This window comes from Prenolepis imparis, unplaced genomic scaffold (genome assembly GCF_030444845.1).
Source record: "Prenolepis imparis isolate NDT839.2.m4 unplaced genomic scaffold, iyPreImpa1.0 SCAF_14, whole genome shotgun sequence".
NCBI classification, from domain to species: domain Eukaryota; kingdom Metazoa; phylum Arthropoda; class Insecta; order Hymenoptera; family Formicidae; genus Prenolepis; species Prenolepis imparis.
The window spans coordinates 4,408,872-4,434,571 of record NW_028141172.1 but is presented as its reverse complement, the minus strand read 5'-3'; the positions used below and the strand labels follow the sequence as shown (position 1 = coordinate 4,434,571).

At 31.2% G+C, this 25,700-nt stretch overlaps 5 protein-coding genes and 1 long non-coding RNA gene across 8 annotated transcripts in view; 4 read left to right on the top strand and 2 right to left on the bottom strand.

The window, feature by feature from the left end:
* The first annotated feature begins 1,849 nt into the window (after positions 1 to 1,849).
* Positions 1,850 to 18,430, top strand: LOC145945669 (uncharacterized). The gene is made up of 3 exons (XR_014426888.1): positions 1,850 to 2,142; positions 2,451 to 2,531; positions 18,269 to 18,430. It is a non-coding gene; the product is annotated as an uncharacterized LOC145945669 (long non-coding RNA).
* Positions 4,368 to 11,498, bottom strand: LOC145945666 (oxysterol-binding protein-related protein 2). 2 transcript variants are annotated; one of them, XR_014426887.1, is made up of 10 exons: positions 10,511 to 11,498; positions 9,969 to 10,170; positions 9,796 to 9,905; positions 8,971 to 9,129; positions 7,733 to 7,933; positions 7,289 to 7,478; positions 7,051 to 7,167; positions 6,413 to 6,630; positions 5,855 to 6,054; positions 4,368 to 5,160 (listed from the first exon to the last, which is right to left on the bottom strand). XR_014426887.1 is itself a non-coding variant. In XM_083054744.1 (10 exons), exons 2-10 carry the CDS (start codon positions 10,540 to 10,542, stop codon positions 5,952 to 5,954), a joined length of 1,332 nt encoding a protein of 443 aa, XP_082910870.1. In that variant the 5' UTR covers positions 10,543 to 10,640; positions 10,717 to 11,498; the 3' UTR covers positions 4,368 to 5,951. The 2 variants fall into 2 exon arrangements, 1 of the variants encoding a protein (XP_082910870.1); XM_083054744.1 differs by having other exon boundaries at positions 4,368 to 6,054; positions 10,511 to 10,640; positions 10,717 to 11,498.
* Positions 13,371 to 15,560, top strand: LOC145945668 (uncharacterized). 2 transcript variants are annotated; one of them, XM_083054747.1, is made up of 3 exons: positions 13,371 to 14,127; positions 14,613 to 14,856; positions 15,490 to 15,560. In XM_083054747.1, the coding sequence occupies exons 1-2, from the start codon at positions 13,949 to 13,951 to the stop codon at positions 14,833 to 14,835; spliced, it is 402 nt and encodes a 133-aa protein (XP_082910873.1). In that variant the 5' UTR covers positions 13,371 to 13,948; the 3' UTR covers positions 14,836 to 14,856; positions 15,490 to 15,560. The 2 variants fall into 2 exon arrangements, with proteins under 2 accessions (XP_082910873.1, XP_082910872.1); XM_083054746.1 differs by lacking the exon at positions 15,490 to 15,560 and having other exon boundaries at positions 14,613 to 14,859.
* LOC145945523 (cilia- and flagella-associated protein 20) lies at positions 15,507 to 17,821 on the top strand (the record flags this gene model as incomplete). Its single annotated transcript, XM_083054584.1, has 4 exons — positions 15,507 to 15,620; positions 15,840 to 16,031; positions 16,451 to 16,683; positions 17,164 to 17,821. Coding segments are annotated over 4 exons (1,068 nt in total), but the record flags the coding sequence as incomplete, so codon positions are not given.
* Positions 17,727 to 19,719, bottom strand: Taf9 (TBP-associated factor 9). The gene is made up of 3 exons (XM_083054745.1): positions 19,468 to 19,719; positions 18,752 to 19,201; positions 17,727 to 18,066 (listed from the first exon to the last, which is right to left on the bottom strand). The coding sequence occupies exons 1-3, from the start codon at positions 19,604 to 19,606 to the stop codon at positions 17,921 to 17,923; spliced, it is 735 nt and encodes a 244-aa protein (XP_082910871.1). The 5' UTR covers positions 19,607 to 19,719; the 3' UTR covers positions 17,727 to 17,920.
* A 196-nt stretch (positions 19,720 to 19,915) lies between these two features.
* The window catches only part of Rpn2 (Regulatory particle non-ATPase 2), a 53,276-nt gene continuing 47,491 nt past the window's right edge, over positions 19,916 to 25,700 (top strand). The window contains exons 1-8 of the mRNA XM_083054742.1: positions 19,916 to 20,073; positions 20,444 to 20,561; positions 20,668 to 20,837; positions 20,921 to 21,129; positions 21,283 to 21,765; positions 21,986 to 22,212; positions 22,458 to 22,713; positions 22,950 to 23,138. Coding sequence (XP_082910868.1) covers positions 20,040 to 20,073; positions 20,444 to 20,561; positions 20,668 to 20,837; positions 20,921 to 21,129; positions 21,283 to 21,765; positions 21,986 to 22,212; positions 22,458 to 22,713; positions 22,950 to 23,138 — 1,686 coding nt within the window. The 5' untranslated portion in view covers positions 19,916 to 20,039. The remainder of the gene's footprint in view (positions 20,074 to 20,443; positions 20,562 to 20,667; positions 20,838 to 20,920; positions 21,130 to 21,282; positions 21,766 to 21,985; positions 22,213 to 22,457; positions 22,714 to 22,949; positions 23,139 to 25,700) is intronic.

Here is a 25,700-nt window from a genome sequence, read left to right as displayed (position 1 = left end):
CAATTTAGTAATACTTTATACTGACTTAATGACATATGTCATTAAGTATTGATATATATATATATATATATATATATATATATATAATGTCATTAACATATTTCAATGCGTTTAAAAATTAAATACCAAAGTTGGAAAGAAAATTAGATATTATTATCGTTAAAATAATTATATCATCTTTAATATAATAAAACCTTTGATCTGTCAAGACACGAGTACAAAATTAAATACGAAAGTATACTTTTAAATAGATCATAGCTATATGATTTGCGCAGAAATTTGCGACCGGAATCGCCGGTCACACAAACACACAAACGTACTCGTAAACACACGACGTACGGAAGTTCACAAGGTCGTTGCTGGAAACGTCAAACAGCGAACGCGCATATAATTATAGGTTAGAGTTCGATCGCGTTCGACCATTAACCTCTTTAAATTCGTTCAAGCTCAATGAATTCTTATTGCTCTCGACGACGATCTACTCCGTTTCGTTATAAACAATATGTACACACGAATGCATTTCTCGATCGAATCGGAGCGCGGATGGCGAAAGTCGATGATCTCACCTGTTGGCACATTACTCATGTTGATGCTCTCGTGGCGCGGAATCTCGGGGCCAAGTCGGACGATTTTCGGACGATCGGGCGAGAAACCTGGGTGCGACGTCGCGACGATGAGAGCCCGTATCGGTTCACCAGGAAGCAAAAGATAATACGCGTTCACCGATACCGAGCGGAGATCAATAGGCTTCGACTATGAACTAGCAAGTTTCGAATGTCGCACTCGCACTCCGGAAACGCGATCGCGGCCAGCGCGACCTGACGAGAGCAAGTCCAAGCTTTGGCGACCATTTCAAAAAAGCAGCAGATTTTGGCTGTGTTCGGAAACATCACCCGAGTGCATTCCCTCTCTTTCTATATCATTTCTCTCTCAGTGATATAGAGAAAGAGAGGGAATGCACTCGTGTGACGTTTCCAAACGCAGCCTTTATATTAAAAAGATTGATATTTTTTAAAAAATAATATAAAGTTTGTTTCAACTCGATTAATATTTTTTGACAGAAATCAGCTGATTAAAGCATTAATTTGCAAATTAAATTTTAAAATAGAAATATGTTATAGGAATTAAAATAATAATGTTATAATATTTTAAACTCGAATAATACTTTTTGACAGAAATCAGCTAATAACTGTCAAAAAATATTAATCGAATTTAAAGTACTATAATTAAATTTTAAAATGAAAATATGTTATAAGAATTAAAATAATAATGTTATAAATATTATGTTATAATATTTCAAACTCGAATAATACTTTTTGACAGAAATCAGCTGATAACTGTCAAAAGATATTAATCGAATTTAAAATACTACTATAATTAAATTTTAAAATAAAAATATGTTATAAGAATTAAAATAATAATGTTATAAATAATAATATGTTATAATATTTCAAACTCGAATAATATTTTTTGACAGAAATCAGCTGATAACTGTCAAAAAATATTAATTTTAAAACATATATATTATTATTTTAATTTTTATAACAATATTATTGTAAAATTTAATTATCAAATTGACGCTTTAATCAGCTGATTTCTGCCAAAAAATATTAATCGAGTTGAAACAAACTTTATATATATATTTTTTAAATATATCAATCTGTAGTAAAATGTCGCAAACGTGTGGGACAGATATGGATTCTGCATCGCGACGCATTTAATTGGTGAGTAAATCGTAATTGGAATTGTATTTTAATAATTTTAAATTGCTCGGTATGTAAACTCGGCGTTCGGCGACGCAGCTAAAAAGAACAAACCTATATTGTCGTTGTCATTCGCGCAGCGACTCTCGAACAGGTTAGGCAGCGACGCGTCGCGCTTTGTATATTTACGTATTATTTTTCGAGCTGCGATTACGAGAAGTATTACACGGATTGCGATATTAGTCTCTGAGTGATTAGTGAATATTATTTCGCGCAATTATTTAACTACGATTAAATAACTCGTAAGTGTATATCGATGCAACAATGATTTTGTTCCGAAGCAAATATTTCGCTCGCTTTATTCGCGTAACAGTTTTCACTCATAGTATTAAATGTAAAGCTGCTAACATCATCGTTTATAAGTAACAAAACATAATTGGTAAGTAAATCATATATCAATCATTTTCGACTGTTGTTCATTTAACCTTCATCGCTATTTGTGTCTGCAAAGTTAGTCTTTCGAGACATCGAGATATCGAGATATCGAGATATCGAGATGTCGCGGTCGCGAGTATCGACCCTCGCGCGCGCTTCTCCCGCGTTATTTTCCCGCTTAATCGAGTGCGCGTCGGCCATCATTAAAGTCGAAAATGTCGCGCGTTCATTAATTCGAGCATGATAAGTGCGCGCGTAATTATCTATTTTTACGAGTGTGTGCTTATTATTGTAATTAATTGTTTTCTGTAGTGAGTGCCACAAAGGAGCGATAATGGTGTAAGAGAGAAGGAGGTCCGAGGCGATATTAGACGTCGATGAAACAATTCTAAGGTTAGTATTTATTTTTTATTATCATTAATCGTGAAAATTAATTTTTTCATAATTTTGGGATCGAGTATGTCATTATGTCATGTGTTTTTTCAATATTTTTTATTGTCGAACGGAGGAACATTATGTATCATATATATATATTATTTTCCTATATTTTTAAACACGCGCATTTTTGAAAGAATTTTAATCAGTATATATTGTATACACATGACGTTATTGCACAGTGATTAAAACTTTAATAAATAAAACATCGTGTTTAAATATATGTATAAGAAAATATTAATAAAATAGTTTTCCGTTTGTTAATATAATTATGAAAAAATTAATCCTCTTTATGATAATCGTTGTTCAATAAAATGTTGTCTCCATTTGACTTGTGTGCGTTATATATTCAGCGGTTGTCATCGCGATGGTGAAGTTATTGATTATTGTTGACAGTTGTATGCAAAAAAAATAGTTAAAATAGATACTTTATACTATTTTTTTTTTAATTCCATTATTTTTAATATTTGTTCTTAGTAGATATTAAAATAAATGAAGAGACGCACATATATATCTATGTGTATGTATTAAAGATCGCGGAAGCTCTTTTGTAACAACATTTATTTCTAATGTAGCTATTGTCTATATACAATTACACATGATGTGATCTATGCAACGCAAACACAACGAGTTCCTACAAATTACATGTGCGATTGTTAACAATAATAAGATTTTCAGAGGCGACTCGCGGATATATATTATCACCATAGGTGATAATCACATTTTATCAATATAAAATAATCTGTCATTCTTTTATGGAAGCGTCGAAGTCCTATCCGATGTAGATATGTACTTCTATATATGTGCACACACACGTGTATTCGTTCGTGTAATTGTTTGTGAGGATGTACGCATTCGTATACTCGATAATTGTGCAGTTTTGTTTATATGCAACCGATTATTTCCGATTGCAATAAATGAAGGACTTGTATCTGCAGCAATATACAATTAGTTTGATAGACTAGTAGGATCACATAATTCGAGGATCTAAATTCCAAATCATGCCGAATTTCAAAAATTATTATTTTATAAAATATTATCATCCACTAAGATTTTTTCTAATTCAAAAACAAACATTTTCCCGAAAAAAAAATCTAATCTTCCAGCTCGCTCTTTAAAAGAATTATAATTATTATCGATCAATTATAATAAACATCGTTTTTGTAGCATGGTTTAGAATTCAGATGTTTTTTTTTTTTGCAACGTGACTTGAAACATATTTTTGGGTCTTGGAGAACCTCAAATTATTGTCGTCCTTCCTAAATTAAGCTTGTCGCACAACGATACACAACATGTTTATCTGAATTTTTTATTCTAAGAGGCGTCTATATATCACGCGCAAAAGATACATCTACTTGATTTGGAAGAAACACGTAGCATCACACATATTCGATCCTTTTTGCATTGTTTTATAGCGGTGTGCATTTTTTCTCCATTAAAGCTATATCACACGTTAAGATTATAGTTGACAGTTGCGGATTAATCAACTGATTAGCTAATCAGCTGATTGGATCCGCAACTGTCAATCGTAACTTCAATTGTAACCGAGCTCGCAACTTATAGTGTAATATGGCCTTTAATATATTCAAATTAATATATATTAATATTATTATATATTAATATTATTAGTAAATAAATATTATTAATAAATAAATTAATAATATTAATATTAACAATAATTAATAACAAATATTAATATAATATTAATGGATTTTAGTTTTTTCGCTTGAGATCTTTGAGAAATCTCGCGTTTTCTGGATCCAGATTCGTTAAATCCGCGGATTTTGGAATCTGTTTGTTTTCAAACTCGCCGCAAAATTCGGCAAAATTTGTGCGCGGTTTTATTTTCTCCAGATCTTAAGTCGAAAGCAATGCACAAAGTTAAAATAATTATTGCTCGATCGATATAAGAAGCTAATCTCGAAGCTAATTGTTTGGTTCATCTTGACTTTGGTACAGATATATTACACAGTTGCTATATATGTATATTTACATGAAATAGAGTCTACAAGATTCCTGCTCAAAGAGTCCGATAGAATCACACGAGACAGAAAATCGATACAATCGAATTTTGCTCTCTCTCTCTCTCTCTCTCTCTCTCTCTCTTTCTTTTTTTATTCGCAAAATATTGGACCATCTCATCTGATACTTTCACTGAAATGTTCTCTTTCCTGTTTTGTTTGCACGTTGATTGATAAGAGATGACTCGTTTCTCGTTTCTAAATTTCAGACTGGATTTCTTACAAACGATAGAGGATACGATATTTTATATCTCTATTACGTATATATAGTTGATATAAATATACAAGAATATTTTTGGATAGAACTAAGATAGATTCTCGCGTATTAAAACATTGAAACGTAATTTGTTGATTGAATTGACAGGTCGATAATTTGGTATATAGAAAAGCGATTTGGACATATATTTACTTATGTTTGACTGAGAAACCGATATAGAGTGGAACAATAGGAAGCTCACAGACGAAATTACACAGAATGCTCCTAAGATGAGTCGCTCTACTTTAGGAACATCCTGTATTCATTTCAATTTCCGTTGTTTCTTACGGGTTTCTTCAAGCAGGGAATGCTATAAAAAAAAAAGAATCTCTTTCTAATCATTCTCGACTTGGCCTCTTATAAAAATAGTCGGATAAGTCTGCGGGAAGAGATGAGCCAAGAATATAATCGAACATTCAAAATCTGTGAATCCTGAAATTTTATGGATCGAACGTATTTTCGAACGTTTAATTGCATTCTTCGACTCGCAAGATTCGCTTTTAATTAGTCCTTCTGCACAATTTTTCACCTTTCAATGTATGGGTACTCATTGTCAGATACAAACTACGTTTTCAACATATTGCACTGCGACAATTCCTTTATTTAATTAATTTTTTCTTTAATACAAATATAAATATCAATATCAATATAAAATGTTTAAATATAAATATAAAATAAATATAAATATAAATTATTTATTTTTAATTAAAATTTTATTTCTTGATTTTTTAGCAGCTGCTAGGCATCAAATATTTTTTTTTTGTTTCTTTTTTTTTCATTATATTAAAATATAATAAAAATGCTCCTAAGATGAGAATGAATTATATTAAAATATAATGAAACCTAAAAGTTTCTGAATACAAATCTTGTTGTCAGAGGTTCCGACATATTTTTATAATATTTAAAATTATTTGGATACCCGGGTACCTGTTCATTGACAGAAGGATTAATTACTTTACACAGAAACATCGATTTCTAAAGGCGTCTATTATCGATCTACGCACCCGCAATCCTCTTAGGCAATTTATTTATAACTTTGCACTAATGAGACGCCCGATTATCGATCCTCGCGGGCGTTAATGGAAAACTAAAGAAATTTCCTTAAAAGATGTCCTCGATATCGGTGAAATTGCGGTCCCAATATCCGCCCCGATATACCCAATCTTCCTGACCTGTGTAAGGATTCGTGCCGGATTGAAACCATCTGCAAATTGATTTTCGATATTACTAGATAGAGAGGTAATGAGAAATTAGAGATCATTAATCGTTAATCAATTTAATCTACTATACAAATATAATGGCTATAATTATAATATTAAATTTTGATTTAAACCACAATTTAGTTTTTGAAAATCTCAGATAAATATTACAATAATATTAGCGTAGAAAAAAGATTTATATATTATTATACTTCAATTAAAATTAAAAATTAAATTAAAATATAAATTGTAAGATTTCGACATTTTCGAATGTCTTTGAAATTCTTTGAATCTTTCAAATTCAAATTTCTATAATATTTTTTTTCAAATATTAAATATATTTCTTTAAAATGGAATGCACACCTGGGAACATATTCGTGTCCTTTCTTCTGTTTACGCGCTTTGCGGGAGTCCCTCTGTTTTTCTTCGAGCCTACCTTTCTCAGATGCAGCACCATCTTGATCACCATTTTCCAGCTTCCGGATATCCGGCCTCAATCTGGAGTCGGTCGGGCACAGGTTCTCTCCCATATCGGGTTCTAACTCATTCAATGACATCGCAAATGTCGTAAACTGATAGTACTGTAAATCATATATTTTGAATTAATATATTTGTGTCTCTCAGAGACTGATGGTTTCTCTCTCAAAGCATTCTACAGTATAAAATTATTTTTATTACTTTTTATCCAAATAAACATCTGTATCATAAAATTAAAATATTTTATTATGAAAAAGAATAGAAAACGATATATAAATAATATAATATAAAATATAATTATATAAAGAAGAATATAGAATAAAATTAACAAAAATGATAAAAATAAAATAATAATAAAATATAAAAATATAAATAAAGAAAGATATTTTATTATAATAGAATAAATATTATTACGAATAAACTATTCTAATATATATGTATTTTGTTAGAATTTTTACTAAATTTTCGAAAAAAAAAGAATATATAGATCGAAATGTCTTAATTATCAATTTGATTGAACCAACATCCGAACTGTTGCTGGGTCTCGGAGTGACTTCCCACAATGTAATAGATCCTGAAATCTCCTCTACGATTGGAATGTCATCGACAACCATACTGCTTAAAGACTCGTCTATCGCATCCTGCAAATTTGATAAATGAAATTTAATAATGTGTTTGATATATAATATGAATTTGATGATGAAATGAAATTTAATTAATCAGAGAAATGAATTGATTCGTTGAGCGAGAGTTGTTCGATACCTGATGCAAAGGCTTGAAAGCTCCAACCTTGAGGCTGTGAAGTTTCGCCAGGACCTTTTTGTGTCCTGGACTACCTTGCGGGCTTTTAGCCTCCATTCTGATTTTCTCTAGTGTTTCCTCGTATAAAGAGAGCTCACAGGATCGTAAAATTTCGATCCATTTGCCATAAAGAAAGAGTAACTTCCTTTTTCTAAAAAATATACATGTATATTAATATATTATATATAATATATTTTATATAATATTATATATATATATATATATATTACATAAATATTATATATTATATGTATAAATATAAACATATATCTGTATATATATAAGGAAATAATATCGATAATTTATTTTATTTTAATTTGCAAATAAATAAATTAACCAAGCTAAACTTTTCCTTTCTTGCGATTATGTCATCTTTTGTCGACCTTGGACTTTTTTTTAACTTACTCCTGATTCGTTATGAAACCTTCGACGCGATGAATGTCCTTGCCGTTTAAGGTGCTTTTAATAAAACATAGTTTAGCTTTCAAATTGTCTCCTCCATGCTGTCTGATCTCCAGAGGGCCCGATTGTTCCATCCACAATTGTCCCACCAGAACATTGTGAAGTATACAATTGACATTTTGCCAAGTGTAAGCCTCTTTCCACCTATTTAAACACAATTATTAACATTGAGGTCCTTCGAAAAAGTGTTGAGTCTTTCTTCAATTTTCTCATTCTTTTCTTTTAAATCTTAAATAATAATTAATTAAGTTTAACGCTCGGTTTTTAATTAGCCCGTTCGTTACCAAAATACTCAATATCGAAATCATTTATTTCTATTTAATTAATTAAGATTGATAGTAATAATTATATTTATAACTCAGCGTTCTTTTAAAAATTATCGAACTCTTAATGAGATCTTCTTGATTTTTAGTTTTCAGTAATAATTAAAAAAATTGAGAGACAGAAAAAGAATAAAGAACATTTTTATACCCTAAAAATTAGACTATTTTCAAACTGCTGAAATTCGGGAAATGAATTCATCGTAGACAAAAAATTAAAAAAGCATTTTTAAGTTTGAAGTTTCAACTTTAACACGCTATAGATAATTGTAAAAAATTTTTTTTATTTTCCTTGTTCTGTTGTCAAAAAAAAACACACATGTTTTGTTCTTTAAAATTACACATTTTTGACATTCTGCAGCTCGATAACAAAATTTCTCTCGAAAAATTCTCTTAATTAAAGTTGAAACTTCAAGCTTCAAAATACTTTTTTAATTTTTTATCTATGATGATTTTTCTTCGAGTTTCAGCGGTTTAAAATTAGCTTAATTTTTAGGATTTAAATAAAAGTGTTCCCTATTTTTTTTTAGTGATGTATATAAGGAAAACATTATTTAATACATAAACAAATTAAATTAGTTATTTATTAGTTAATTATTTAATACTTAAATTAATTTTTATTTATTTATATTATATAATAATTTTATTATAATAACTCAACGTTCTTTTAAAAATGATTTAAGCTCTCAATAAGATCTTGATTTTTAGCATCTAGTAATATTTTTAAAAAATTGAAAGACAGAGAGAGAAAGATATTAACAACAATAATATCGAAAAAAAAATATTTAATACAAAATAAATAAGTTAAATTAATTTAAGTTAAATTAATTATATATAATTATTGTAATTAAGAGGACTTACTTAGGTAGTTCAACCGTAACAATTCCTTTTGGGTGCACCTCCAATGATTTTCCCCAAAATTTTAGTTTGGGATGGATGCTGCCATGAAAGATAAAATCTTCACTATCGGCATAAAATGCGGACACCGGAGGATGATGCGAGACCTGCTCGCATATTATTCTGCAAAAAATTTAGAAATTGTTTTCAGTATAAAAATTCTTAAATAGAAAAAAAAAATCGATGCGAGACCTGCTCGCATATTATCCTGAAAAAAATTTTAAAGTTGTTCTCAGTATAAAGATTCTTAAATAGAAAAAAAAATCAAAATTCTAATTTCTATTTCTTACTAAGAAAAAATTGTTGTATTATTAAAACATAGTTAATCTATAATAGACATTAAAAAATTTGGCTGAATTTTCGAAATCGTGCGGCTCTATATAATCTTATTTGTCTAAAAAAATATTTATTAAAATTAAAAGATTTATAAGAGAAGAATTTTAATCGTATTACGTTATGTGTGTGTGTGTGTGTGTGTGTGTGTGTATGTGAAATTAAATTTTTAACATTTTACTATTAATTATACAGTAAGCTCTAAATATACATCATGGTATCTGAGGGCTAAATTGATAATAATCTAATTTCTCTAGATACAAAATAACGGTATAATGAATAATCAAAATTAAATAATACTGAACTAAAAATAATTTCAATCATTAATAAATAATTAAACAATTAATTAATTAAACAAATTAATAAATAGGAACTGAAAAAAATAATAAGTAAAATTATATAAATTAATTATAAATTAAACAAATTAATAAATAGGAACCGGACGGAGTCGATTACCGGAAGTCCTCGCGTTGCAGCTCGTACGTTTCGCCTAAGATCGGATTGAAAGGCTTTCCAAAGCGTTCCGAGTTCGAAGCAAGGGCACTCACAGCGAAAGCCGCGACGTACTGTGCGAGATTATTAAGTTTTTTTATTGAATTATTAATTAATGTCAAAATTTTCTCGCTCACCTGTAGCCTGGATATTGGCGACTGCTCCTGAGCTGCCTGTTTGAGCAATTTGGCATATTCCATGTACTCTGCGACACGTTGCAGAAACGAGAGGGGCTCGTTGAAGATGACTGGCATGCTGGTCTTGCTAATGTCTTTGCCCAACTGCAGCGTCATCGAGCAGAGATTTATTTCGGAATGACCCGGAACTGGTAACGATGTCCTTGCAAAGTAAGACGCGTTTTTACGAGGGAGGGTTATAAGAAAGAAAGAAATTTTTTTTCAAATTTAAAAATCAAAGCAGAATTTTATAGTTTATAATTTTTCTGCGGGTTTAAAGAGAGTAAATTCCTCTATTAAAAGGATTGCAAATTCAGATCTTTGAATATTTGCAATTTCTTTTAATATGAAGTTTTTTTTTTTTAATTTAACTCTTTTGTCAATGCATAATTTTTCACCTTTTTATCAATGTATGGGTATCTGGGTACTCGTTCATTGACAGAAGAGTTAAAGTTCCAAGCAAAAAAAATATCCACATTTATAAATTTATACATTTTGCCAACCTGTATTGTTTTGATATCTTTTCGCTGGCCATTGTAAGGATCTCTCGTGGCTATCAACCGTCTCGACGACGGTAAGAGCTTCTAAACTGTAGCTCTTGTAGGTCGATACTTCGATTTTCATCAACATTGACTAGCGATTACGAGAGGTTTTATTATTTATTACAAGTTTATAAGGGTGCTCGAATTATTTGATTGCATCTTCTTACTGGAAAATTCTTCAGGAAGCTCGTGGATTCTTGAACGTTCCGAAAATCCTTTAGGATTCTCAAATAGATCGTTTGCAGTGGAATTTAACGGATCGATGGCGTTGATTTCTAAATCTTCGTCTATTTCTAAGTCTAAATGTTTAATTAGAGACCCCAACCTCTTTATGCAACATTTTATTGATTGATTTTGTCGAGGGTCTATCAGAGTTCTCTAGATTCTGATAGAAAATTTAAGTCTTCTAAAGTCGAATCCTTACAGCGTGTCCGGTCTTCATCAGATGCTTAGAGGGCTTTGTACATTTGAAAGATTTCTTGTGTGAAAAAATATATATTTATATTTCTGAATATCTATTTCTCTCGACTGAGGCAGATATTTTTAGATCCTCTTCGGTCTTTGAAATAAATAAATCGTCGAATCCTCGGAGGGGATGTTCTTATCTGCGGCGAAGGTGGAGCAAGAAGGGTAAAGGGGTTGTGCGCGGTATCTCTTCTGGAAATGGACCGTTCGGTTCTTCAGACACGGGGACGGAGAGGTAAAGAGAGATAGAAAAAGCCTTGTCTCGCTATCTGGGCGACATTCCGACGACGATACGGAGTTTCGAAAGCCACGACAGACGATGACGCACTCGCGGAAAATTCGCGCGATCGCTCGACCGATCCGCTGTCACTCGCTCATGATGACCGGAAATCTCGTTAAAGATCGTTCCGGGATCCACGATGCGCTCGCTTCGGTCTCGTCCTTCACGATCAGCTGTACGCCTGAAGACTGTTGAGCTTGCGGGTGTGACGGCGAGCTCCCCCTTTGCTTTTCGAGCAAATATCAATAAATCCGAGCATGACCGTTGAGTTTCCGAGCTTTTCCGTTGGAACGGCCGGTCAATTTGTTGGCCAGAAGCAGTTCAATTTAAATTCGCAATTTTAAGATTTCAATCTGTTGAAGGCAACGAGTCAAAATTGTCAATCTAATGTTTATTAATTCAATTAATTTCTCTGAAGTTTTCAATCTTTTAAGTTTCTCTGGAGTAAAATGTGATAAATGCGATAAAAGGGGTGTGATAAATGAATTAATTTTATATCACTATTTTAAAACCCTCATAACATTTAATTAATATATATATATTTATTATATAATATATTAATATATATTAATATATATTAATATATATTAATATAATATATATACAATAATATACCTATATATATTATTTATTAATATATATACTATTATTCTTTAAATTATTAATATATATTTTATATTTAATTAAATCATTAAAAACGTGTTATTAATACAACAGATTTCCTTTGAAAGCTCATCGAAACACGCGAATTATTTTCCTCGTTTCCTTGAAAATTTACGGATTTGAACATAGCGGAAACAATTTCGCAGAATCTAAAGAACCAACGATCACCGAATGTTAGGAAGAATATCACTCAATGTTGCATATAAAACGGGACATTAAAAGTTGACTAAGGAAGATGAAGAAGAAGAAAGACTCGGCAACAACTTGTCAACTTCCGAGGAGTTGTCAGATTCTCTGTTGGCCGGATTCACGGATTTTAATTTTAATTAATTCATTTCATATTTAACGACAAAGACTGTCTCATTACGTGATTTAACGTTCATCTCTTATACACATATGTACACAGAAATCAATAAGACATGCAGAAATGAAAGAGGGAAGTTTTCAACAAATACACCCACGCGGCGATAAGAAAAGGAACACATTATATATCGTGCAATCACGCGCTTGGTTCTGCGGAAAATGCGAAATAAATTTAATTAACTCACACACATAATCCTCCTCACTACGTATGCCCTATCGAGATATCACAATGCTGCCTTTATCGCGTGCAACCATGCGATAAAATTGGCTCTCGGCACGAAGGTCACTCGCTGTAAGAGAGAATGCGAGATCTCAATTGAAGAACGCACAAGATTTTAATTGATAAAACAAAATACACTTTTTTATACATCCGAGAAATTGTATTCTGAAATCTGAGACTGTAAAAACTACACCCATACGATTTTAAAATTCTCTTTTCGTTTCAAGAGATTTAAGAGAATTCAAGAGATCCTTGTCCAATTACTTTTTAAACACAAAAACCTCTTGTGGATTTTTTCTTTATCTCTTATTAACGGTAGAATCCTCAAAATGTGTTTAGATTTCAGGACTCTTTGAATTCTCGGAGCTTTGAATCTTTGTTTTTAATTCAATCTTAAAAAAAAAAAAAACAAATTATTGAATTTAATTTTTAATTTAATTTAATACTTATGAATATTTATTTCGTTTAACTGAAACTGAAGATAAATTTTTGGATCCTTTACTCTTTAGTCTTTGAATCATAAATCGTCAAATTAATTTAAATTAATATTAATAATATATAAATTTTAAATTAATATATATTCATTTTAATTTAAATTTAAAATAAATAATTTTTTAAATTTAAACTTTGTTTAATTTTCTCCATTGTATCTTTTATGGATTCTAGACTTCTTGACGTATGAAGTTCACAAAAGATTCATAATAAAATTAATCTTTTTAGAAATTATAGCTTTTAAATTGTTAAGAGATCTTAGTAATCTTAATTTTTTAATTTTTTTGTTATTGTTTATAATTTTTTCGAATTACAAGGATCCTTAGATTTAGAATTGTCGCTTTCATATACAGGATTATTTTCGATATTTTACGACCCGTTTTTCTTTGTCTGTGTGAAGAGTTCAGTGCACCGTGGACGACTCGGAATAAGAATGAGCCGAATCTCTTTATTGATTTACCTGGAAACCAAATCGATATCTGTACAAGGCACAGGCGCTCACTTCGTTACAAATCGGACAAACTTTCTTCGAATCGCATCATTGAGTTTGTCGCCCGTTTAGCAGACTTATCAAATTCCGCGGTCTCTTGAGAACGATTTTTCCACGAAGAAGATAAATTTCGGTTCTTATAATTAAAACGATGTGTCCTTACAAAAATTCTCCTACAGTGGAAGAGAAAAAAATAGAAAAAAAATTGTCTTTGTTAAATCAGTAACGTTTATTTATTTTAACAAGTGAGAGTCTTAAAAATGAAATTCTTATAAATTTTTTCCGAAAACTTTCCGTCAGTCTCGAAAAAGTACGCGAAGAAATTTCTCAGTTTGTGTGCCGATATGTGAAATCGATTTCCATCGCGTTTAAAAAAAGATAAAAGTGGCTGAAAAAATTACGCGTTAAGAGCGTCAGATTTCAAGAATGAATAAGGAGGATGATCTGTTTGTGGAAGATGAGATACCCGGTGGTCCTCGAGAGACGAAGGAGGGGAAATCTGCCTATCGCAAGTTCCTTATGAAGCATATGAAGCTATTTCCGGAATTATATCGAAGTGACGTCTCGATCCACCCGAGCTACACCGATTTGAAAGTCTTGCCTTAGTAAGGGTTAATTTATTCAATCAATAAGGAGACATAAGAAAGCGTACTATTGGCGAAATAAATATAATTATATCGCCATAAAATAACTTTTTTTTTAATTAAAGGATTAATTAATTTAAGGATTAATTAATTTAATTAATCCTTCTGTCAATACACAATTCTTCAAAAAAAATTCAAAAACTTTTTATACTAATCGATAGATCGAGGATAGTCCAAAAAAAGGACCAAGACGTTCAAAATAATTAAAGAGAGATTTAAAAACAATTTTTGTTACGCCTAATATTTGTGCCTGATTAGCCCCTTATTGGCCCTTTTTATCTGAATTTGTTTTTATATTTTGTTTCGAGTAAAAAGAAAAATTCTGACACATTTTTGACATTTGAAGTTGCTTTGGGTAACTGGGTATCCAAGTTCGTTGACAGAAGAGTTAATTTTACACCGACGTGTATAATTGACAAACTAATTGCGTCTCGTTATATTTGAAGTCACGTGGTCTGCAGACATCGTGTGCAAAGGATCAGGCGACAGATATCTCGGCAGCTGAATCGCGAGATCACGCACTTCTCGATGATTCAGATGTTTGCTCTCGATGGTGTCAGAATCGATCGCGTCTTCAGCGTCGGTATGTCGCCGAATATGTTGATAGTACCTGATCCGATGACGGAAAAGGAGAGACGTCGACTAAATGAACTTGTTCGAGATCCTTAATAGAATTTTCTTCATGTACATGTAATTTCCACGAAAATAAATTGTCTTACATGTTCCACTGAATTATCGTTTATCTCTTGTTGCAATTTTTAATTCAAAAATAAGTATATCAATCTATTGTAATTATCTGTTATTAAATTATATTATTAATATTCTTTAATTAGAATTGTTGTAATTGTCAACTGTCTCGGTAAGAAAAATTTTAACTCTTTTACATTTTTAATTTATTAAAAATCGTAATTATATAAAATTTTAGTAATTTAAAAAAATTTTTTATAGATTTTATTGTTAGATTAAATACATATATGTTATTTTAATTCTTCTAGTATGTGATTTAAATAATTATTATTGTAATTATCACTTATCTTGGTAATAAGGAAAAATTTAACTCTTACATTTTTAATTCATTCAAAAATTATAATTATGTAGTTAAAAAATTTTTTTTTATTTTTTGATAGATTTTAGATTAACATATATATGTTAGAAAATTATGAAACAAATTTAATTCTTTTAATATGTAAATGAAATAATTTTCGAACTATTAATAAGTTATTTTATTCGAAATAAAAATTCGAAAGGAGACGTTGGCAATTAATGAAAAAATTCGAGAAACAAAGGAAGGAATTTAATTTTTGATATCTGTCAAATTGAAAGAAGATTATAGATTCTGAATTGCCAATGATCGAGCAAAATCTCTTCCTATGTTCCGAAATACTTATCAGGGCGGACTTTTGTCCATTTTGTACAGTTGCGGATCGGCTCCTCTAGAATTATGGGACATGCATGTGAGCATTTTTAATTTATTCAAAATTTCAACAAAAATATATTACTAGAAGATACACTTATATATAGCTCTTTATAGTTATTTACAGTTGTAATTTTAAATACTCTCTGCAACACGTTTTTATAAATGATATACAATTAATGTAATACATTAATATGATATAATTAATATGTGTATGTGTTTATAGATTTACATTGAATTAAAAATATATTATTTCCAGGTAAAAAATGGATATATACGAAGAATCACAGACGAGGAGATAAAATCATTGGCGTTAGAAATAGCCGGCACTAATGTAGCCACGACCTACATTTATTGTCCACCAGATCCAAAGAAAACATTGGGTATTAAATTACCTTTCCTTGTCATCATCATCAAGAATATGAAGAAATATTTCACGTTCGAGATAACAGTAAAGCCCATGCGAATACGTAATTATTAAACAAGGCTTCCAATTCTCTTTCTCAAACAAGAGATTTTCCATTCTTTTTGACAAACATAAGAACCCCCCCCCCCCCCTTCCATTTCTTGTTTAAATAATAAGAATTCCTATTTTTTTTTTTTTTTTCATCAAATAGCACTGTATATATAGTTTTCTTTTTAAATAAAACTGTATTTTCTCTCTTAAATATATCTAAGATTCTCCCCAAAGTGGTAAATAATTAAATAATTAAATTGTATTTATTAAATATTTTAAAATTATTAAATAATTAAATTTTACTTTTTAAAAAATAAAATAAAATTTAATTATTTACTTGAATGAAAGATTAAATTTTTCTTTTCTCAAAATATCAATGTAAATATGTAAGTGGTAAACTATGTGTTGAATAGATACTGGACGATAAAGATATGCACAGGAGGTTTCGCGTGAGCAATTTCCAGAGCACGACACGTGTCCGTCCATTCTGCACGTCCATGCCCATCGGGCTTTCAGGTGGATGGAATCAGATACAGTTCAATCTGTGCGACTTCACACGACGAGCCTATGGCACGAATTACATCGAGACCACCAGAATGCAGATCCACGCTAATTGCAGGATTAGACGAGTTTATTTCGCTGATAGGTAAGGACTTAATTCCGCGAATCGGATTAGATTTTCCAATTAATCGGATTAAATTTCAAAAAAATCAGAGAGGAATCTAAAGACAAATTTGTCGCCCTTTTTCATATCTGATTTTGTTTTAAATTTTTAAATATAGAAATTTAATTATTTAATTATCGACGAATCATATATATAATCAAATTTGTTATTTGTTTTTATTTGAAGATCAATTTCAGCGTCAAAAAAATTCAATCATACTTGGTATCATAAATATTTATGTGAAAAATTAAGTTAATAATAAATTTAGAAAATTAAATTTTTATTATTATAATTTTTTATGTAAACAAATTTATTAAATATGTGAATTAATTTTATTGACGATGCACACATAACTTTCTGGCAATGTTTGACCTTCTGGCAAGCAATGGTTTCTTTAAATTTTTCTCGAAAGAATATTTAAATCCAATTCGAAGTTAAGCGAGCTACAAATGTTCTCTTTAGACTTTATTCAGAAGACGAGATTTCGGAGGATTTCAAACTCTTTTTCCCAATACATCGTAAGAAGTGCGTTAGAGAGGAAGTACCAAAGAAACCCAGCATATTACTTGAAAAGATACCACCTGTCATCAAGAAGGAACCGATCTATGAAGCGGAAGTGTTAGTGGAGGAAATGATTGAACCGCCAATGATTCCAACAGAAGAACCTTCAGTGAAGGAATTAATCGAGGAAGCAGTACCTGAAGTGCCTCCGGAAGAGATTGAAGAGATAATCGTAGAAGACGAAAAAGTAATGAAAAGAGACGAAGAGGAAGAGGAAGAGGAAGAAGAAGAGAAAAAAGAAGAAGAGGAAGAGAAAAAGGAAAAAGAAGAAGAAAAGGAAGAAGAAGAAACTGAAGTTACAGAAGAAACTACAACTCTTGAAGAAGAAACTGAACCAACAGATGTTACTTACGAAGATGAAGATGAGGAAAGAGCTACAGATACCGCGAGATTGGAACAAGATGACATAGAAGACGAGATGGAAGATTAAATGAGAGAAATGATATACGATTATACAGTAAAAATATGTCTTACATCATTTTATATTATATACTGTGTAAGTTTTATAAATTCTTTTCTTTACATCGTTTTATAACAAGGATTATCGTTATTGCAAAGGATTATTATCGTTAATTTATGGATTTTTGCAAAATTCCAAATTAAAAAAAAAGTAAGTGAATAATAATTGTTACACGGAAAATAATTCAAAATCAAGAAATTACGGTACGTCGTAGTCTTCATCTTCTCGCTTTCTCTTCAACGTTTCGTTGCTCTCTACTTTGACGGCCGGCAATGTTTGACCGGAGCTGATTTGTATCTTCGGTTTCGTTACTTGCGCCTTCACCGTACCGGTGCTGGTCGTTGCTGCAAAAAAAATTCACATTAATGCAAACAATAATCAATCTCTGAATTAAATTAATTTTACATATAATTAACTTTAATTCTATAAGTATCAAACCTAATTCTTCAGCTTAAAATTTCTTATCGAGTGAATAAGTGTGAATTTTGTAGCAACATTTCTATAATTATGTATATATTTTATAATAAATTGTATTTTGCTTTCTAGAATCTTACTTGTTGGAACTCTAAAGGATACACGGAACGGTACGGAGGAATGGGACTGCAATAGGCGGAAAGAAGCTTGGATTTCAAATAGAAAAATGAATACATTAATAGGTATGTGTGTACATTAAATAAAGATAATAGCTACAGAATTGATATATTAATAAGAAATAGAACAAAAAATTAGAAAAATATTTATTATGATTAATAATTATATATTATAATTATTAATTATATATAAAATTAATATTATAATAATATTATATATTATATTATTATATATTATATTATTAATATAATATACAATATTAATAATATAATATATAATATTAATAATATAATATATAATATAATATATAATATATAATATATATAATATATAATATAATATATAATATTAATATTAAAATAATTAATATTATATCAATATTATAATTACAATATTATTCATTTGTTTATTAATCATATAAACTCTAATATATATTACCTGTCGAAAATTTCATAACTGGCTTTGGTATAGAAATGCTTTGCGTTCTGGCGACAGTAGCGAGGGTGCCAGGTCTCTTAACGATTGATACACCAGTCTTGTTTCCGTCCACTTTTGGCCTCGATTGTCCACCGGATTGATTATTGCCGACCGCTGAATGCGTAAGTTTCTGAGGGACTTTCTTTGCCGCGTTTTTAAGTCTGTAATTCGTCGCATTTAAGCAATACCGATCCGGTGGTAATCTGAGACCGTTATTCGGCTTGACGAAGGGTAACGGGATGTTGTTTTTGGCACGTGCTACATCCAGCAATACATCCCTGGGTGGTGGATTCGTGAACGAACGTTCTAGCTGCATCTTCACCGCTAATCTGACATCATCCAAGTCGATGAACTTTTTCTTGGCATGGTTAGCATATACTCTACTATCGTCCAATATGCACGTGACGTATCCTGCCACAAGATTTCATTTATGGTCTTAAAATTAGAATTTGGAGTAAAGGATGAAAGCAGAAAATGATAAAAAAAAAAATAAATAATAAGATATTATGATGGAGAAAGATTTTAATATATAATAATAGCAAATTAAATTTGAAAATAGTAAAACTAATAAGAAACTAAAATAAAAAATTAATCAAATAATAAAACAAGATGTTAAAGTACAGTAAAATAATAGCGAAAAATTATCAAAATGATCAATTAAAAGGGAAGAAACTTACGATAGGTAAACTCTAACAACTGATTGATCACTTTGGGCTCGTAATCCGTTATTCCCATATCCTTCATGATTGACATGATGACTTGAGCATCCTTGGGAATATGTTTAATGTGGCTCATGGTTTTCGCCTTTTCTGACATACTTTTTTTTCACAAAGTTCGAATAATTTTTCTTCGCTACCTTCGAGAGATCCGTTGTAGATACCGTAAACAGAGCATATTTTTCAGATTGTGTACACGCTTGTGGAAACCATAAACGTATACAATTATTTATGATTTATGACAGCATTGAGCGGGGAAAAATCGCTAGGTAGCAGTCGAACGTGATTGGTTCACATTCTTGTAACATTCGACGCTGATTCGCTGCATCTGAAAGCGGGAACCAATCATGTTCGATCGCTGCCTGGTGGCTCTTGCGTCACAAATGTCACTAGGGTTTACGAGCCCTCTGTCGAGAAGCTTGAACGTATCTACATCATACAAGCAGTACATTCGCGGCGTTATAACGTCTCTTCGAGTGTTTCCGCTTTCCGGGAGATTTGCTGTTTGCTGTCAATTTACAATCAATCGTTCGATGAAATTCAGCAAGATGAATATCACGTCAGCAGGTAGACTGTCAAAGAATCTTTTATCCCTTCGAGTACACCGCTTCTTTATTGATCACGCTAGGATTTTTATTACGTTTGCGCTAATTTTGCTACGATGATTTGCAAATCATGCGAGACTTAACCTTGAAAGCGCTTTCGATAATTTTGGAGCATCCATTTTTAAAAGCGTACCAAAAAGAGAGATTTAAAGAAAAGGAATTTATTAAATAATGAATGAATTGTGATTGCGCATTATTTGTTACTTTATATTATTCGATTTTATGTCACATTTATTGTATATAATTTTTGTTTTATTTTGTCACATTGCAAAGTAATCATTTTAACGCTAATAATATAATTTTAATATAAATGGAATTATTAATTTTTGCAGCTGGAATAATTTCCTTGTTGGAGGAGCCGATGCCCGAGTTGAAAGTGTTTGCTTTGAAGAAACTGGACATGATAGTCGATGAATTCTGGCCTGAGATTTCCGAGGCTATCGAGAAGATGTATGTAAAAGCAAACAAATTAATTTTCTTATGTTATTTATAATATACATTAGATATTCTATTATAGCTTGTTAATTTCTTTCTGAACGCAATGTTATTTTTGCAGTGAGATCCTGCACGAGGATAAATTGTTTCAACAACATGAGTTGGCTGCTCTGGTAGCTAGCAAGGTGTATTATCATTTGGGTAGTTTCGAGGATTCGCTGACTTATGCTTTGGGAGCAGGAGAGCTGTTTGACGTCAATGCTCGAAACGAATATGTTGACACTACTATTGGTACGCAGAAATATTGTTGTTGTTAACATTTTCGTTAAATTTTAAGTAGTTATTATATTTTATCTTAAATCTTGATCTTTCAGCTAAGTGTATCGATTATTACACCCAGCAACGTGTCTTGGAGGCGGAAGGAAAGCTTCCTCCAGGAAGCAAGGGTATCGATCCCAGATTGGAGGGAATAGTGAATCGAATGTTCCAACGTTGTTTGGATGACAATCAGTATCGTCAGGCCTTGGGCCTTGCCCTGGAGACCCGCAGGATGGACATATTTGAAGCAGCTATCATGCAGTCTGTGAGTATTAATTTCACCACTGATACTTTCTAATCGTATAATTAAATTCATAGGTCTATTGATCTATACTGATCTCATGTACTTAAAATAAATTCTTTCTTAAAAAATTACAAATTTATTAAGATAAAAGTACAAAATTCTCTTTCCTTTTAGGACGACGTGAGCGGGATGTTAGTGTACGCCTCCTACGTGGCCATGAATCTGATTCAGAACCGCGGATTCCGCAATACTGTGCTCCGTTGCTTGGTCAACCTTTACCGGAACCTCGGTACTCCCGACTACGTCAGCATGTGCCAGTGCCTCATCTTTTTGGACGATCCGTTGGCCGTAGCCGAACTCTTGGACCGACTGAGCAAGGGTTCGCAGGACTGCGTGCTGATGGCTTATCAGATCGCCTTCGATCTATACGAATCTGCGACCCAGCAGTTCCTCGGTCGTGTCTTGCAAGCTTTGCGAGCTACCGCGCCTATTCCGGGCGCGCTGCTGGTTAAACCAGTGGTTAAACCAGCCGCTGCCGCCACCACTGTCGCTACCAAGACCGCCGAAGACGGCACGGAGACTACAAACATGGAGACCGATGAAGGGACTGCGGCTCCCAATGGGGAAGAGAAGGCCCAGCGCAGCGTTGAGAGTTTGGTGAGTATTATTTATTCAATAAATTAATTATTGAGTCAATTGTTGTAGATATTAGCTAACAATAAGTAATATCTTTTCTCAATTATAATTATAGTTTGTGTTCTTTAATAATTTATTTTATTTTATAATTATGTTACATATACTGATATTTCATAACATAATATTAATATTGATTATTAATAAATAATGAAAAATTATTTATAATATTTTCTTTTTCTAGAATGCGGAGGAGAGGGAGCAGCAGGAGCGCGTCGACGCTCTTTCTAGCATTTTGGGCGGCGAGGTATCCATTGACCTGCATCTGCAGTTCTTGATTCGCAGCAATCATACTGATATGCTGATCTTGAAGAATACCAAGGACGCGATACGAGTTTCGATTTGCCATACTGCCACCGTAATCGCGAATGCCTTTATGCATTCCGGGACGACTAGCGATCAATTTTTGAGGTATGTATTTATCTTGAAGACTCGATTCCTAAACTTAGAAACTCTTGTTTTTTTAGTATTTTAATTTTTCGTGTTTGTTAATTTTTTTTATTTTAAGATACGAAAAGTGCGGAAAGACTGAAATGTTATTAATTTGTTCAAAATTTTATTTATTAAAATTTGTCAATTTTGAAAAAAATAAAATATAAGAAAAAGTTTAGAGTTTTGAAGAAGTTTCAATTTTCGAAAATTCTTATATTTTTCAGGGATAACTTAGAATGGCTAGCGCGAGCCACTAATTGGGCGAAATTGACTGCGACAGCTTCTCTAGGAGTGATTCACCGGGGACACGAGCAAGAAGCTTTAGCCCTCATGCAATCTTACTTGCCGAGAGATTCCGGTGCTGCCGGTGCTGGATACTCCGAAGGCGGCGGTTTGTACGCTTTGGGACTTATACACGCTAATCATGGGGCAGCAATCACGGACTATCTTCTGGGTCAATTAAAGGATGCCCAAAATGAAGTACGTATCCATATAAAAAACCCATATAAATATTTATTTTTAATTTTATATGCTTAATTATTTTATTTTAAAGTAGTTTTTTATTAGATGTTAAAATATTTTTTATATTTTAACATTTTTTTATATTTTAAATATTTTTATTATAATTTATCGTTCTATTAAGTTAATTAGAAAAAGAATGAAAATATCTGTATAAAATTGAATATATGACTTATCTTGGGAAATGTATTTATTAGATGGTCCGTCACGGTGGCTGCCTTGGCCTTGGATTAGCCGCTATGGGTTCGCATAGACAGGACGTTTATGAACAACTGAAATTCAATCTGTATCAAGATGACGCTGTGACCGGCGAAGCGGCCGGGATTGCTATGGGCATGGTCATGTTAGGATCCAAATCTACGCAGGCTATCGAAGACATGGTCGCGGTAAGTGTTTAATATACATATTTTACATTTCTCGTTTTATCTCATCTATTTTTTATATAAAAAAAAAAAAATAGATGTTAGAGCGCGCTCTCTCTCGTCTGCTAGAGTATAATGAGGAAATAAATCTCCAGAGTGTGCTCTCTTATAAAAGCAAAGACAAAATAAAAGATGACGTTAAATGATCGAAAATAGATCTTTCGATTTTTCGGTTTTATATATTGTTATTTTTATGTAAAAGAGATCTTAAAGTCTAAAAACATTTTTACCGTTAATAGGTTAATTAAGTAATTTGAAGAAAAAAATACAGGAAATAAATCAGTCGAATAACGTGAAATATTTAGGAAACATTTAAAAAAATTATATTTATAAATATATTTAATATGATAGAAATATGTACAAAAAAGTATAGAGAAATATGCGCGTAATTGCAGCATAATAGCGGTAATTATTATCCGAGTATAAATGATAGAAACGATAACGCATTATTAATTATCCTCTTGGTCAATTTACACAAAAGAAAATATCTGTGGGCGACGCCCAGTATTTCTAAATATACTACGATTAAAAGAAGTAGAAAAAAAGAGATAGAGGGAGGAAAAAGTATTAAAGTATGGTACCGCGTCTCTCTCGTAAAGCAACAAATGTCTGATGTATATTGAGGAATGAGAAAAGACATTGTATGATACTTATTTTGGAAGGATGGTTTCGTCCATGAATACATTTCCGGTGCGCCTTTAGGATTTATGATATAGTATAGGATATTTTACAGCTTATAGGAAAGCTCTCGTGTGTGCATTTAATCGCCTTAATATCGCCTGCAAATTGCAGATTAATTAATCTATTGAGTAATGAACGATCTATTGAATAATAAATCGGCGTCGGCGAGTTTTATTTATCCATTTTATCGAGTCGATTTCCGGTTGCTCTTCGCTGTTGGGATAAAAATCGGATCTCTAGAAATTAAATATATATATATGTATATATATATATACATATATATATAATATTAGAATTATATATATATGAGAATTTATTAAATTATCTGGAAAGTAAAAGAATTAATTAAAACTATAAGAATTTTAAAGATATTTTTGAGAGCTTGAAAATAAAATGAAAAGAAATATAACGATTATATAATATCGATCGGTCCAAAATTCCAAGACTATTACTACTAATAGAGATTCTCCTAATCTACGTCTCGGATTTGTAAACAAGAGTCTCTCTCGCAATCTCCTCATCCATGAGTAATCAATCGAGTGGGATGATTGGAATTCCAAGAACTGTTCTTCGCACTATCGAAATCGTCGATAAATAACTGTTCCACTCATCTACCAGATTACATTTCTAAAGAAAAATATATATCATTTAATTATCTTTTTAAAGTAATTACACGACGTTTTTCTTTTTGCGTCAGTATTTCGGTTATACTTGCCGGGAGTATAATATAAATAGAAAATATCTGGGGCTGATTCGTAGTTTTTATCGAATTCTGCTTGAATTCAGCCTTGCTCGTGTCGACTATGCCTGGCATCTCTCGTTATCATCGACAGAAATCGCGTAGTTTGCATTCGTCGCGAGGGATGTCAATAGAGAAGGATACACTTTACGAGAGCAAAAGTAGTCACATCAATCATTAAAGTGTTTCTTCAAGGTAGAATAAAATACGTTACATATTACGCGTACGCAACATTTAAAAATATTTTTTTCTATTAAAATTGCGACTGCGAAAAAATGTATATATATTTATATATTTGTATATACATATATATATTTTTCACGAAAGCCCATAATCGAAAAATAATATTCCTTTTTCATGAATATGCAATTGCAAGCCCAAGAATAATTTGTTCACGAATATGCAACTGCGAAATTCGAGAATAAATGTTTTTTTACGTGTACATAACGCGATTGCCGGTAAATCAATCTTCGCAATAGATTAAAAATCCTGCTTTTAATTTTTCGAATCTTTCTTTTACAATCCGTTTTATGGTATAACTGATAAGTTTTAGTGATAAGATGTCGACGATATCGATAAATAAATTATTTGTATGAATCAAAGAAATTAAGAAGATTAATTAAAAAATAGATTGAAGAAAATGATTATGATTTATAATCAAACATTCTTCTTTTACAACTTATGACTTGTCGATAATCTTGATAATATATAACAACATAAACGAAATTATCAAGTGTTTTGATAAGACGATTATTTTTCGTTATCGGAATGATAATACTGATGAAATAATGATAATGTATCACTGAGAGAATTTTTCTCTTAGAATTTATTCTAAAATCATGGTAATCGTGGGACAATATATGGTATGCAAAGAATTTTATGAGAATTTCTCTGATTAATATTTATCACAATAAAAATAATAATATCTATTATAATAAAATATAAAATATGTTTGATTAATTTTGCTATGCAATTTAGTAAAATTAATCAAATATATTTTATATTTTATTGTAATAGATATTATTATTTTTATTGTGATAAATATTAATCAGAGAAATTCTCATAAAATTCTTTCCAAACCATATTGTCCCATGATTTTCAGGGTA